We start from the raw sequence: 14,803 nt of genomic DNA, 5'->3' as shown, positions 1-14,803 counted from the left end.
GTGACAGACCTTGAACCTGACGCCACCTTCCTCCAGGTGACGCCGCTCCTCCCTTGAGTCTGTTCTTCGTTGAAACAAGTTGAGGCTGTCAGGTGGGAGCATGCCAGTGCCATAGCCGCCCCGATCTCTCGGCAGACGGCCGGGTGACAAGAACAAGAAGTGCGACGTTTCGGAACTGATAAAACCTTTATTTCACTTAAAATCGTCTTGTACATTTCGTCCTGTTTATAACACGTAAGGTGAAACTAGAGTTTTATTTTTTTCAAAAGACATACACAAATCTAGAATTACGTCGATAACCAGGGTGCGGGCGAGGGTATCCGGGGTTGTTTTATTTGTCTTTTGTCAGTTTTAAAATAAAAAAAGTTGACTCTGCGTTCTGAAGCTAGATCTAAAATTACACAACCACGTGCGCTAAGCAATAAAACTCACAGAAGCAAAAACATTTTTTTATCCTTTTTAAGTTTTTCCAGGGAAGGGGGGGTATTTTTTGTCGTTTTTTTTTTTTTAAACTGGAATACTGGTCAGTAAAAACAAAAATTGGAAATACCAGATATACAGACAGGCTCGGTGCCACATTCACTACTGCATGGGATCAGTTTTTCCTTAAAAAGCGAAGAGTAACTTTTTTCGGTTTGGCTAATGAGAGACGAGCGGCGGGGCAGGGGCCGTCTTTAACCTTTACAAACTTCAGTGCATGAAAACATTTTTCACCGGCATAAAACCAAACCATCAGCACGTGCCATGTTTCTACCGCTACGGGTGGAATGTGGAGACGGTCGACAACAAGGCGATTGTGACACTGACTGAACAAACGTGGGGAATGTTGAGTCGAGTCGTGAGGCAAACCAGTCTGCAGACATCTGAAGTCTGCTGAGAGATACAGTAGCTGAAGAGAGAGCTTAGAAGCACTCATTGCGTTGGAACCGTGTCGCGCCCCAGTGCTGTTGTTTTGACGGGACTAGTATGGGCCTTTGTTTTCACTGAAGTCCATCTGGCCTCCTCACATTGTCATGTGATGAGGGCCGAAACACATCCCACGCCTACATCACACGTCCAAGTCCATGAGAAAGCGCTGTTCCACTGAGGTCTTGGACCATGAGAAGCAGACCCTCCCCACATGCTAACCGTTTCCACACCATGGATGCCAAGTTACACAGCTAGCCAGGTGAAATGACAGCAGCATCCCTCAGCCAGGACTTGCTCCGACCCCTTTCGACAGACTGTCTGCGGAGCGGTCCTATCGCCAGACAGTGAGGAGAAAACAGCCATTGGCATGTTTGGGGGCGCCATGTTGGACAGCAGAAGCAGAAAAATTCAACAGATTGACGATGAGGAGACAAATTCACTGCTTAGAAATGACCAAGAGAGGTTTGGGCGCGAAGGTTGGCGGGGGGCGGTCAGGACGGATGACGGCGGAATGTTGGGCAGAACTGAGTGCTTCCAACTCGCAGGTTGTTCTCCGAGATGGTCAGTGTCACAATCCGTCCCTGTGTGGAGCCTTCTGTATGACCTTCAGCAGTGCGAAGTTTGGCCGAACGACCTTGGGCATGGCGCCCTTTGCCTGCCCTCTTCAGAGAAGAACTTAACATCACAGTGTTGTTGAAAATAAACGGACAGTTTAATATACTTTTGTTCTGGATTTGGAGTCAACACTAAGAAAAGCCAAAAGAGAGACGGGGGAGCTAGATCAACATATGACCCCTAGGTGGGGCGAGGGGGTGTGTTAGGGAGGAGATTAAATAGGAGGGGGAGGGTGGGCAGTATTTAAAAGACAAATCAATGTGGGTTCAGATTAAAAACCCTCCCAGCATGCAAACGGACCGACGGGTGGTCCACCCGGCCCCGGAGTGCCATGATAGGGAGGATGGAGGGAGGGGCCTTTACTCCCCCTCACACCTTTGTGTTGGTCGGGCTCATGCTGCTGGTTATACAGAAGGTCGGGGGAGGGGATGAGGAGGGGGCTCATGTGTACGAAGAGAGGAAGAAGAGGAAGATAGGAGGGAGAGTTAGGGTCAGCAGTGCGCTCTAGTTCTCGCCCTCGCCGGCCTCGCCCTCGTCGCCCTGGTTTTCTGATGTCCACAGCTGTGAGGGGAAACAAAAGAGCAGCGTCAGCGCTTCTTCCTCCTCCGCATCTGTCTCTGTCGAGTCGTCTCTCGATACTGGAGTGCAGACTTACAGTGAGGTTGTCCCTTAGTAGCTGCATGATCAGCGTACTGTCTTTGTACGAGTCCTCGTTCAAGGAGTCGAGCTCTGCGATGGCGTCGTCAAACGCCTGCGAACACGTGTGTCAAACATGAGGCTTTCCACTCACTCCTCCTTCAATGGCTCCTAAAACCATCCAGATGCTCCCTCGGCTGTGACCCCGCATGACCTCACCTGCTTGGCCAGAGCGCAGGCCTCCGTCTGTGAGTTGAGGATTTCGTAGTAGAAGACGGAGAAGTTGAGGGCCAGTCCCAGCCGGATGGGGTGCGTGGGCTGCATGTCCTTCTTGCTGATTTCGAAGGCCTCCTTGTAGGCCTTCTGGGAGTTGTCCACCGTGTCTGCAACACAGCCAGGACGGTGAGAAGAAGTCGTGAAACATCTCATCTTTAAACTCAGCAGACACGAAGAACAACTTGAGCTTCTCTCCTCAGGCGAAAAAGAGAGTGAAAAAGTGTCTGCACAGTGGTAAAGCAACATCACAACTGGTTCTCAGACTAACCCGTCTTCGTGTCTCCGGAGGCCACCTCCGACAGGTATCTGAAGTAGTCTCCCTTCATTTTGAGGTAGAACACCTGGCTCTCGGGGGGGTTGGCGTTGGGAATGAGGTAATCTTCCAGAAGTTTCTGAAACACACGGCCAAAGTCAGAACCCAGTGTATCAGCCAACCTGACCAGGAAGAATCACATGGCCACGGACCACTGTGGCCTGCAGGTGGACGCTCCCACAGCAAGACAAGTCAGAAATCGATTCTTCTGCAGCTCAGTGGAGAAAAAACCTCTTCAGGTCTTGTGAGCAGAACAAGGGGGCCCTGTGGCGTTTCGCCACTGAGAGCTGCTGTAGTGGCAGCTGATGATATGACACATTCTAGGGCTCGGTGTCAAACACCCCTCGGATATTAACACAGATAGAGTTTTTCCAATTAAAGACTTTAATTCATCTGAAAGAGAACCAAGACTGACATACTGTTCAGCAGTTTGAGAATCAAAACAAGACGAACGGTGGAGCTACAGGTGGAATCTGAAGCATCACCAGTGTAGCAGTACAGGGATGTTAACAGAGAGCCTACATCCTACTGGGACAGAGGTGGACATTCTAGTGACAATAAAAAAAGCCAAGCACTAGAGAATTGTGTCCTTCCTCCACCCTGTAATCTCCACCACAGAACGGACTGAGCGTCTCTTAAATGAGACTTCAGAGTTGGTGAGAAAACGACCACCCATCAGGTCGCGCAGCTAAAAATGTCACAAAGGACTCCAGCAAATAACTAAAGTCTCTCACAAATAACTTAAAATGTAAAACCTCTCCTCCACCAGCGCTTCTACAGATGTCCACCAGGTGTCGCCTTCCTCCATCGCCCCCCCCTGCAGGAGACTCCCCACCCTTCCTTCCTTCCATCTGTCTTCTGTCTGTCTGTCTTCTGTCTGTCTGTCCGTCCGTCCTCCATTCCTTCAGCCACATCACTGGCAGACCTGCTCTGACCTTCAGGCTCTTGTGTGTCCCAACGACTCCTCACACGACTCGACTCTTTCATGCATTGTCACCATGGAGAGTGTCATTTGAGAATCACCACCAGTCATTTCCGTCCTGGACTCCTCCAGCCAGCTTGTGTCGCTGGATGACTTCTTGCACACAGAAGTTTTGTTCTGATGAATCACGTGACTGTGTTGATATTCTCCGGCAAGTGGACCTCATCAGACCTCATCCAGATCACCTCCACAATTCCACACAGACATGAATTTAACTGTTTAAAAATGTATTTTTCATTTCTTCTTCCAAGACCCCGGTCTACTCACAACCAGGTCTTGGTGAAAAGCAGCTCTGATATGCAAAGTTTGATGATCATAATGAGAAAATCGATGCATCGATGTGACTGAGCATATTGAGAGAGAAAAAACAGCTGGTAGAAACTTCAGACATGTGACGGGCTATTCTCTCCTCAGCCAGAAGGGATAAGCTGCTGTTCCCAACTGTCCCGTTTTCCACCTACCAGAACATCATGGCAGATTTCTTGGAGTTCAGACTCAATCTTCATGCGGTAGTCGCGGGCCATCTGCTGCTTCTTCTCGTTGCCCTCTGTCTTCTGCTCAATGCTGGAGATGACGCGCCAGGAGGACCGGCGAGCACCAACCTGACCCAGAGGAGAAGACCAGGACACACTTGAGGACACCCAGATGAAGTCACAGGAAAAGAAATCAGGCCCACAAACTGGACAGAAGTCCATACCACATTCTTGTAGGCGACAGACAGAAGGTTGCGCTCCTCATTGCTGAGCTCGTTGGCCTGCTCCGTCACAGCCTTCATGGCAGCCGCCATGTCGTCATAGCGCTCGGCCTGCTCTGCCAGCTTGGCTTTCTGCACCAGCTCCATCTTATCCATCTTGAAGCTGCCAGAAAAAGAAACACCTGGTCAGTGTTGAGGATCGATCTCAGAAGAGGAGGGTCACCAAAGGATTTTCAATGGATCGGCAAACGTGTTGGTTTCAAACGTTCATGAAGTGAGCTCATGGTCCATCTGAAATGGGATGAGCTTGATGGGAAACACCCCAGTGAGTCAACAGCTGAAAGGGCATCGGGACAAGGAGCTAACTAGAGAAGAAAGCCACAGTCCTCTGGAGATTAAGAGGCCCCAGGGAGCTGAAGCAAGTGGCGGCAGTCGCGTGTCTGGAATCAAACCAGCAGCAGCAGTCACCGACCGACGAAAACATCAAAGAAAAAGAAGACCTTGCTGAAGGCTGAAGGTAAGTTCCGCGGGTGTGGTGAGGCTAGACGTATTTTTCAGTCACTAAAACCTGTCACAATCAGACTCATCTAACTTTAGGGGGCAGTAATGTACATTTGCTTTCCTCCACTGCTAAAAAATGAAGAAGAAGCGGGAGCAGAGGAGGAGGAAGTTTCTGTTGATTGGTTACTGTCAATAACACATTGTTAATTCGATTTTTAAGTATTAAAACATGAACTAGGTTTGTTTTGCTTGTGCATAATTCATTGATAAATGTACATATTTATATTCACCCTGCAGCCTCTGTAATACATAAATTTCGGTGGAGAATCAAGGAAGAAGAGAAACAACTGTCAAAATAAATTCATACATGGATGTTCATTAAAAACCCACTTATAAGTTTGCACTTCATTGCCACAGTTTTTTTTTCATGAAACCTATCACATTCAGTGTCTCGTATGATGAGTGTCTCATTCCACCCCCTTGTAAATACAATTCCCAAACAATTCGATATCGGCAAAAACAATAAATCTGCTGCAGGAACCAGATCGTGATGACGTCACACACAGAGAGGACATCGCTCTGATGGTTGCTACATGAATGGAAGATCAACAGTAGCACACGTGTTAGTCTCGATAGCCCCTGAGCAAGAGACTTACAAGTGTGTGCGTGTGTGTGTGTGTGTCAATTGCCTGAGTGACTACTGCCATGTTTGTCTTTACTGGCTAACATTGGTGAATATACAAGCAGGACAGCCTCGTCATGTGACCAGCGCTGCAGTGAGAGGAGCCTAAGATCCGTCCTCAGGTGGAGAAGAGCGTGTGTCGGACAATCTCTTTCAGTGTGTGTAAACAAATGAGGCCAGTGTAGTAACACACCTTAAAGTAGCTTAAAATCCAAAGACTACTTAAAAAGGGAGAATAAATTACCTAAAAAGTTCCCACCAAGACAGGAACTAAAACTCTGAATGATAAAATGTTTGCTGACTCACTCAAACTTTTCTCAAACAAGGCTCTGGACTCCACTCTTTATTTGTCAGCAAAACAACGTGTACTTCTCTCCAACACTTCTGAACAAGAGTGAGACGTACTGGCTCAGATTCCACTTATACTGACTTAACCAACGCTGACTTTCAAAGACGGGACCAATAAAGCGACCAATAAAGACAGTGAGTTCCTGGCACACAGAGGTGCAAGCAAACAAAGCCACCCCAGCGGCAAATAAAGAAAACAAACCTCTGTGATAGAAGACGTGTTGTTCGCCATTACTCTACTTTAACACCAGCAGCAAGCCTGATAGAGTGAACCAGAAAATACGATTTGAAATCGAAGAAATTTGTCTCATTTGTCAACTGAAAGACAAATGATCTAGTAACAGTCTGAGAAAGCTTCTCCCAAGAATCTTAACGCAAGCTCCACATGTCTCCAATAGTTTATGTATGATTGCTGCAGTTTATGTGATATTTCACCACTACTTCTCTTCCAGTCCATTTCCGCTGTGCTCTATTTTCTTACATTCAATTCAAGACGGTCAACTCTTAAGCGTTGTCATTTTTTTATCAAACAATAATATTATATATGATGCTCTCACTTTAGTTTTCAAGACTTGATTTCAGTCAAAATTCTTTTTGGGAGCAGTTCAAGTGCAATGCTAAGGATAAGGGCTGTGTACTTGTTAGAATCTGGCGAATCGTCGGGCGATACAATATAACATTCGCAATACAGTATATATGCTGACAAGAGCCATTGTTCTCAGCAGGAAAAATATACTACATAGAAACGTGATGTCAACATAAACCAGCGGGCAGTACCAGGATCTTAGATATTATACATCACCATATGTATAGATCGCCCCCAGAATAAACTTAATAAAAAAAAGAAACTTATCCATATTTATTTTGATTTTAAAATATCAATATATGGATGCCTTAGTACAACTAAAAAAAAAGAGACTTATCCATATATTAATTTAGATTATAAAATATCAATACAGTATTGCGCTATTCAGTATCACAATAAATCACTGGTGCTGCCATGGAGACTGACAACACAATAATGCATTTCATCTAAACTCCATCAATCAAAAGCATACTGATCACAGACGACAACCCTTGACAACACAACATACAGAAACCACAACACACCACAGGTACGTCTAAGAAACCATTCAATCCGCTGATGTTTGCCTCACGATCACGTGAGGTACAAGCAGGGGTGGAGAGAGAAACATGGCTCCCTGCAGTGATTTCTGGCTGACGTATTCAAGACTCTTTATCTACACAAATCCTGTGATCCACAATCACAAGGCTGACAGTCGGTGTTCATGTTGTCATATTTGAAGATGAACTTAAAGACGTAATAGATCAACAAATTATGCCACCAATTCTCTTTTTAGAATACGTTATTCTTGTGTTCACTTCAATTTGGCAGCATAGCTGTGAGGGGGTGAGGCGGACAGCGCTCCTTCAGAAGTTCTAACTTGTGCCTTCGTCACGTCGTGCGGCCCTGAAGTGAAGCCAATTTTAAAGATGAATGCGGACTCCTCCAGCGACCCGACCGTGGTTGTGACTTGTGATCGTTTATGTAACCAAATGTGGAAACTATGAGTGAACTCCAGCAGGCCATCACTGAATGGCATCATGATGCATTTTTAAAGGCTGCTGGGAGAGATGAAGTACAACCGCGGAGGAAAGCAGCTTGTGAATTTTTTAACAAGGATTGTGAACTGCAGAAGTACACATCGCTGACTCCCTCACCCACATGGGTAGCTCCACATCTGAAAAATTGTTGCCATGGTGACATGCACTCCTACACCTGTTGGTACATGAAACTACTTAACCTTGGCTTGTGAACTGTATTACTTCTGCCTTTTTTAAATGTATTGTTAAAAATAAGACAGTTTTGCAGGACTTGCAATACTTGTTTTGCGAAAATAAAGCTGAGCAAACAAACACAAACTGAATGAAATCTGTAACCCTAAAACACAAGAGAATAATGCGATGACTCACTCGCTCACTTATCTCTGACTGCTGAGTCATTGCTAGGCCAAAGCGCTTTCAGTGATTCTCAGAAACACCTTTGGCAGACCATTCCACTCCCCACTCAGACACTGGACAAGGGCGTGACCACAGTCTTCCAATATTCAGCAATTGCAATTTTTCCGAGACAGAAACAGAAACGACACAGTACCTAGTGTAAATAAAAACTGCCCAGGAGCTAGAATTAGTGCACAATCTCATAAAAAAAAAGACTTTTGAAAGACGACTTGTCTACAATCTGGTGACTAAGCTGTGCAAACTTGACGGTGTGGTTATGGATACAAGATTCTAAAATTAAACATTCCTTGCCACAGATACAACCATGACTGCCTGAAATAAATCTGTTTCTTGGTGACAGAGATGCCTTTTGTTTTCCTAAATTATCTTAGAATCCAAACTGATGAGGCTGACTGGCATACAAGAGTGTCTAAGGCACTCATCATTTTACTTCATTTGTCGTCTGAACTGACTGCGCCTTGGCGTAAAAACCGACGATGCATAAATGACTGAACTCATAAGAAGGCATATGTTAGTGGCTTTCACTAGGAATGATCTATATGTTAATGAGTATGACGCACCATCACGGCTTAAATGAGAGCCACCACACCACCAGAAAAATGATCTACAGTGGGACCTCGGTTCTCGACCACAATCCGTTCCAGACGGCCGTTCGAGAAACGATTTGTTCGAAATCCGAATCGATTTTTCCCATTACAATGAATGGAGAAAGAAATAATGCGTTCCAAGCCTTAAAATAGTCTTTTGTAGGAGTGAATGTAGAGTGTCTGCTGCAGGTGCGCTGTTCCTCTATGTGTGTGGCCGCTGCATGTGGGAGGGGTTGCAGAGTGAGTGACGTCTCTCCAGAAGTGAAGAGGTGCCCGGTGCGTGTCCAGCTCTGAATGTGCGCTTCTGTGCAGTTTGGCTGTGACAAAGTCATAAACCAAGTCACGCTCTGTCCCAGACTCGCCTCATCCCTGTCCCAGCTCCAACCCACAACAGGACATCAAACCCTGGAGTGTGAGCTCCAGCACCTCCCCTGTGACACTCTACCACGGTCCAGTGTGGAGACAGGAAAGGTTTTACACCTCAATATGAAGAAAAAACAGTCAGTAAATGTAGCTAACAGGACACGTCTGCATACAGAGGCTGCGTTATACACAATAACAAAGCGTGTTGTGGGTCAGCTGATCGGTCCACACACGTTATAGTTTTTTTCTGGCTTTTTTTGGGGGCGTTCGAGTTCTGGATTTTCGTTTGAAATCAGAAGAAAAAAAATCTCTACATTTTTGTTCAAACTCCGATTTGTTCGAAGTCCGAATCCTGGCAGTAACCCTGCACACTGTTAACCACTTAATCAATAAATCCAGTCCATGAAAAACAAGTTTAGAAATGACAGGGTATCAAGGACTGAGTGACTAAATGATGACGATACACACCTGGATTTTTTGGGGGGTGTTTGCTAGATTGCAATGTACATCCAAGATTAAGTGAGTAAAACCCACATTCACTTGACACATCAGAGCTCTATGACCAAGTGGGTCGATGAGACTTCAGACCTCACTCATTGGCTTGTGGCCTTGACTTCCATGTGACGAGGGTGGGATAATGCAGACATGCCGAGAGGCTGCCGTTTCAACGCTGTGAAAAATATGTTTCTGGAACAAAACCGCACACATTATTGCTAATGCATGCTATTAGCCATGTTTATGTACACTAGTTCACAGGCTAAATTAGCACGCTGGAGCAAACTGTGCCGTTTCTTTGATTCTGGACCAAACCATGTGAGTCGTTTGTGATGCTTAGAGTTTTTGTTCTCTTACAGTAGTTTACTAATGTTGCTCATGCAAAAAGGAAGTTGTCCAGCTTCCACGGACTTCAAAGAGCTCCAAAAGTAAAAGTGTTAGACGAATTCTGAGAAACAACTGAATGCTTAACTCAATCGATTTTGACTAACATGAAAAACAGTACTGTATTTTGATTTTTCCCCCCCATTCAGCCCATCTCTTATGAAGAATGAACCAGACCAAACTTGTTTGAGCCCTTACTCCATGCTCCTCTCCGTCTCTTTCAAGGCTCTGGCATGTGGGACAGAGTTGCTGTATCAAAAATGTCTGTCCTGTCCTACACAGGTAGGATTATTATGGCAGGAGAATGGTGTAGTCATGTACGAAGGGGGGGGTATGGGCAATTACAAGAAAAGAAATAATACGCAAGGGAAAATGTGCCACGAACAAACAAAAGAAGTTTGAGTTTTCATACAGTAATGATAATGTACGATCAGGCCTCAACCCTGCAGCTACTCATTTGCTTCCTGGCTTCAGATGACTTCAATTGGTCTTCACTGGCGTAGAAAAGTGAAGGTCTGCATGGTAATTAAAGCCCCACAGCACACTCTCACTGCTGGGTCATTAAATCAATTGTTAGCAATTATTTAGTGAAATCCAATTTGGACAGGAGAGAAAAAGTGGCATATTTTAGAAGAAGCTACCACAAGATCCTCCGTTCATGGAGGGATTTTTTTTCATTATTTACACACTACTACACGATACTTACAGAACAACCTGGCTGAAGACATGATACAAGTCATTTTATTTTTTCTTTCATTTTTCTTTTTTTCTTCATAAAACCGGTGACAGACTTAGACTTTCTTTATTGTCTTTGCACAAAAACATATCACTATGTTATGGCAACGAAATTTCAGTCCGAGGCCTCCGGTTTCCAAAAACAAAAACTATATGTCCAAAAATGAATGATATCAGATAAATACTTATCAGACGATGTACATTTATATACTAAATATAAACGTATAAACAGTATTGCAGCTATTGTCCAACGTTCTGTGACGATAGTGATGATCCTTTTCAAATCTTTTAAACTCAATATTTCAACCCGATACGTACATTTCTGTGAAGTCAAGTGTGTCAAGACACATTCAAATTCAGTTAATATGAATGAGACTTTTTTATGTAAGAGCAGATTATTATTGAGGATGTTCATGTGACCTAACATTTGACAAAGTAGAAGACTTTCAACGAAAGTAGCCAAATTTAAGAAGGAAAAAAAGCAGTATTTCGACACGGGGGAGACATGAAGTAGTTCATTACAATAACGCTGATCAGTAGTTTCAGAGCCTGGCATCAGAAGAGAGACACTTGCGTGTTGGGAAACAAAACACATCAAGTGACGTTTTACTATCTTTACATTAAACGGACACGCGAGAAATATGTCTAAGTGACCCGTTACATGGCGTTAGCAATGACATCACCGTCGCGGTAGCATATGACAAGCAAAGCGTCACCGGCCTTCACGAGCTAACAGCTAACACCTAAACCAAACCAACAATTTACCAATATGTGACTCGTTGTAAACAACCAGCGAGGCGTTGAAAGGCATCTGTCACCTCGCAACACAACTGTCTTTCGCATTTAATCAAAAAGTTGAGAATAACCAGCTTCATTCATCGCTAGTCAAAGCTAACGAGCTAATTGCCAGAGGAATGCGAGCAGCTGTAAAAGCGTCGCCCCGAGTGACCTGTGGTGAAAAACATACGGTGCACATAAACGACCCTATATGTCACGTTTGAAAAGCTTTCAGAACCGAAGTCCCGCGGGTCACCTCGGAAAGGTGCGCTGGAGCGATAGCACGGACCGCTAACCCGGTGTCGGGGCTTCGCCCGCGGCTATAGCGGTTAGCTCGGCCGGCTAAAGAGACTGACCCAATTCCGTCCGTGTTGCCGGTCAACACGAGCTACAGACGACGAAGTGGCCGCTAAACATACTAGTATGTGTTTTTAAGGTTTTACACGTGTCGTACACATGGTGTGGACGAGTCGCGCTGCTAATATGAACCGGGGCGGCTAAGCTAACGCACACGGATTTATTATGGCTGAAACCCCCAACCGTCTGTTTCGTCTGGACGGTCATCTACGATGTTAAACCACGGCTCTAACCAACAAAAAACACACTCCAAACTGCACTACTATTCAATAATAGCGCAGATGACTTAAGAGGAAACTAGCGACATTCCGAGGTCAGAATGCAAGTGACAATAAGGCGACTGAATAAATACATTTTGTTTTCCATCTTAATCCTGATGCCGCCTACCTTCAGTGAAACCCAGGGATGACGAGTAGACAAGGGCTCAAAACAACATAAAATGTGAAGCAGCGGTGTCACATGTCGATGTGCATCCTCTTCAGGGGAATAAGCAAGCAGGTTTGAGTCAACAAAAACACAAATTAAATCCTCCCTCACCCCGTGAGGTGGAGGCCAAATCAATTTACTTCCAGAGCTATGCAGCCTCCAAATATATGTTGCCATGGCAACACCGCAGTGTAATTTCATCACCGTCAAACTATTTTGAAGCACTGAAGGGACTACGTTGTCCACAGGAGTTTCTAATTTTCTGTGGTTCCCCTACACCAGTTGGCTGCAGCACCCGGTGACCCCGATGCTCCAGTGCTCGGTCAGGTTCTTCATAAACTGTTCCCGGATTAACATGTACTCTTATGCCTTCAAAACAACGAAGGACCTCAAGCGGTGCTCACCTATTCAGAATTGAACCATTTCTTATTTTCCAAACACATGCTGTGGTTGTTACGGGACTTCCATCCTCTCATGAAGACAGACTGCTGTCTGATACAATTTTACAAAGCAATTAACGTTTTTTTGAACTGTATATATCTTTACTGTAATGACGTATAAAATATTTATTCATATTTATCAAAGACTAGTTTGACATTTTGGTTTCATACAAACTAATTTTGTATGACATGGCCGCGTCCCCGATTATGGTTCACCAGTCTCGGACACGCAGCGCTGATGCTACAACCTGGCATCAGTTAGGGACCATCAACAAACTCTAAAGCTGTCAAAGTGATTGTGAGATCCTCAATAAGGCCATGGAAAACAAACATTTTAGGAGAGAGAATTGTGAAAAGGTTTTTCATCACACAAGACAAAGGACTGCCACAGTTCTGAGACATGAGATACAGCAGTCAGATGGCTCAATTTAACCCCTAAATAAAGGAGCGGCTTCGACCAAAGACGTAAAACATTGAATTTCTCATCTCTGAACTTAGTTAACTATTATAATTAAACATAAACTAATCATGAAGTTGGAGACAAACTCTACTAATAGTGTCATCATAAAGCAGTTTCAAGAGAAATCGTAGTGTGTACAACACATAGAACAGAATGATGTATTTATCGTGACAACATTTATCATGATCTTTCTTTTTCTCCATATCACCCATTCCCAGTGGATGGTAACCAAGACTGCTTCACTGTAAATGTATCGACAACTCATCATAAATTTAACCCGCCACAATATGATGTTTGCGCTTCTAAAGGGATGCTGATGGTGCCAAACTGGTGGTTTTATTTCAATTAGCACTAAGGAACTGAGACTCTCAATTTCATCAAATTGTTACCTGTATGACATTTAGTTCATCTTCACTTGCTTTATAAGAGTTAAACGGTGCCTTTTCTCCATGTAATCTCCATATATATTTTGGGCTACGTGCTGCCATTGTATTAGTGGTGAAATCGAGTCAGGTGTTCGGGTGTTGCTCAAGGACACTAGGATAGCAGGAGGGTAGCCTGAGGCTCCTCACTGTATAATCTCTGTAATCGCTGCTCCTCAGCAATGCGCCTCCGTTTACCATCGACTGAAGATTGCACGGATTTACCGATCATGTTTTTGATCTATGATAATAAAAAAAAAACATAAAGGCTTGAATGTGGCCCCAAGAGGGATGTGGGGGAGAGGGGCTCCCTGGATACGGGGAGGGGACTACTAGCTTCCATATCAATCCGCTACGCCATGACAGAGCGCCGCTCACGAGCGACAATTACGGAGCAATAACTGTGAATAACCTCTGCACGTCCGCACTTCTGCTGATTCAAGCATCCCACAGAGCTCATTCTCGCCGTAGATTCGCGACAGCCACGACGCTGAGGCGGGTGAAACGAGCACCGTGGCCGTTAAGCTGTCAAAATGGCCAGGCACGGGCTTCTCCTCCCCGTGTAAACGCTGCGCGAATAACGGGACTCACGCAAAAGGCCTAGACCGAAGCACGCGCAGCGCCGAGGAAGAAAATAGGGCGTGTGTGGAGTGAGACTTGGCCAGCATATCACATCCAGCGTTTATTAGCGCAGTATCGCTCCCCGTTTTCGCGTTATGCCTCGGCCTAAATCCTCACGTCCAGTCTCGGACTACAATGGACATCATCTGCCGCGGAGGAACTCGAGCCACCTCTGGCGCCGCATCACACCCACACAGAGGCCAACGCGCCAGCGAAAGTGAGAGACAGAAAAGCGGTGAAATGGCGGTGGACTCACAGTTTGAGCGCGCGGGCGATGCCGAGTGAATTCTGCGAAAGATGGGGAGTTGACCAGAGTCCGTCCTCCGCTGCTGCTCAGGGTATTCAGGGCAGTACCACTTCCGCCTGCTCTGACACTTCCGCTTCCTCCACCCCCTCCCCCGCCGGTTGCCAAGGCGACTATTCCAGGGGGTTTCCCGCGCTCCTTGCATGGGCTTTGACGTCAGAGCGGCCATGGCAACAGCTCGCAGGATGACGTCCGACCCTATCGCTGTTTTCATATGGAAGTAGGCAAATATAAGACTGAAGTTCGTGGCTACATGATTAGGGAGGATGCTGCAGGGTGTGTCCACTGGCTACGCTCATCATCAAGGCAAAAATAAAGATGTGAAATTGTGATCATCCCCCTCTCCCGCAGCTGCTGTGCCTGGTGGACTTCACTCTCACAACAATCTGCTACTGTAGGAATGTTGTTTTCCAGTTATAGACTTGATATCTGTAACTGTGTTAGTGTTAGTGAC

The 14,803-nt window shown here is 45.4% G+C and overlaps 1 protein-coding gene across 3 annotated transcripts; it reads right to left on the bottom strand.

Moving 5' to 3' along the window:
* Window positions 1-167: 167 nt before the first annotated feature.
* On the bottom strand, window positions 168-14,445 carry ywhaba (tyrosine 3-monooxygenase/tryptophan 5-monooxygenase activation protein, beta polypeptide a). Of its 3 annotated transcripts, none has more exons than XM_053867573.1 (7): window positions 14,302-14,445; window positions 4,429-4,588; window positions 4,193-4,333; window positions 2,705-2,828; window positions 2,380-2,543; window positions 2,180-2,275; window positions 168-2,085 (listed from the first exon to the last, which is right to left on the bottom strand). In XM_053867573.1, the coding sequence occupies exons 2-7, from the start codon at window positions 4,579-4,581 to the stop codon at window positions 2,029-2,031; spliced, it is 735 nt and encodes a 244-aa protein (XP_053723548.1). In that variant the 5' UTR covers window positions 4,582-4,588; window positions 14,302-14,445; the 3' UTR covers window positions 168-2,028. The 3 variants fall into 3 exon arrangements, with proteins under 3 accessions (XP_053723548.1, XP_053723549.1, XP_053723547.1); XM_053867574.1 differs by lacking the exon at window positions 14,302-14,445 and adding an exon at window positions 12,064-12,082; XM_053867572.1 differs by lacking the exon at window positions 14,302-14,445 and adding an exon at window positions 5,915-6,043.
* Between the last annotated feature and the right edge of the window lie 358 nt (window positions 14,446-14,803).

The sequence above is a fragment of the Synchiropus splendidus genome, chromosome 6, assembly GCF_027744825.2.
Source record: "Synchiropus splendidus isolate RoL2022-P1 chromosome 6, RoL_Sspl_1.0, whole genome shotgun sequence".
Classification (NCBI taxonomy): domain Eukaryota; kingdom Metazoa; phylum Chordata; class Actinopteri; order Syngnathiformes; family Callionymidae; genus Synchiropus; species Synchiropus splendidus.
The sequence above is the reverse complement of the archived record's forward strand: the minus strand, read 5'-3'. Positions and strand labels throughout refer to the sequence as shown.

Coding starts and splice junctions, on each gene's coding strand:
- ywhaba (XM_053867573.1), bottom strand. CDS start 4,581: ATGGATAAGATGGAGCTGGTGCAGAAAGCCAAGCTGGCAGAGCAGGCC. Junction 4,334..4,428: donor CTGTCGCCTACAAGAATGTG/GTATGGACTTCT, acceptor CCTCTGGGTCAG/GTTGGTGCTCGCCGGTCCTC. Junction 2,544..2,704: donor CTCCGGAGACACGAAGACGG/GTTAGTCTGAGA, acceptor GCTGTGTTGCAG/ACACGGTGGACAACTCCCAG.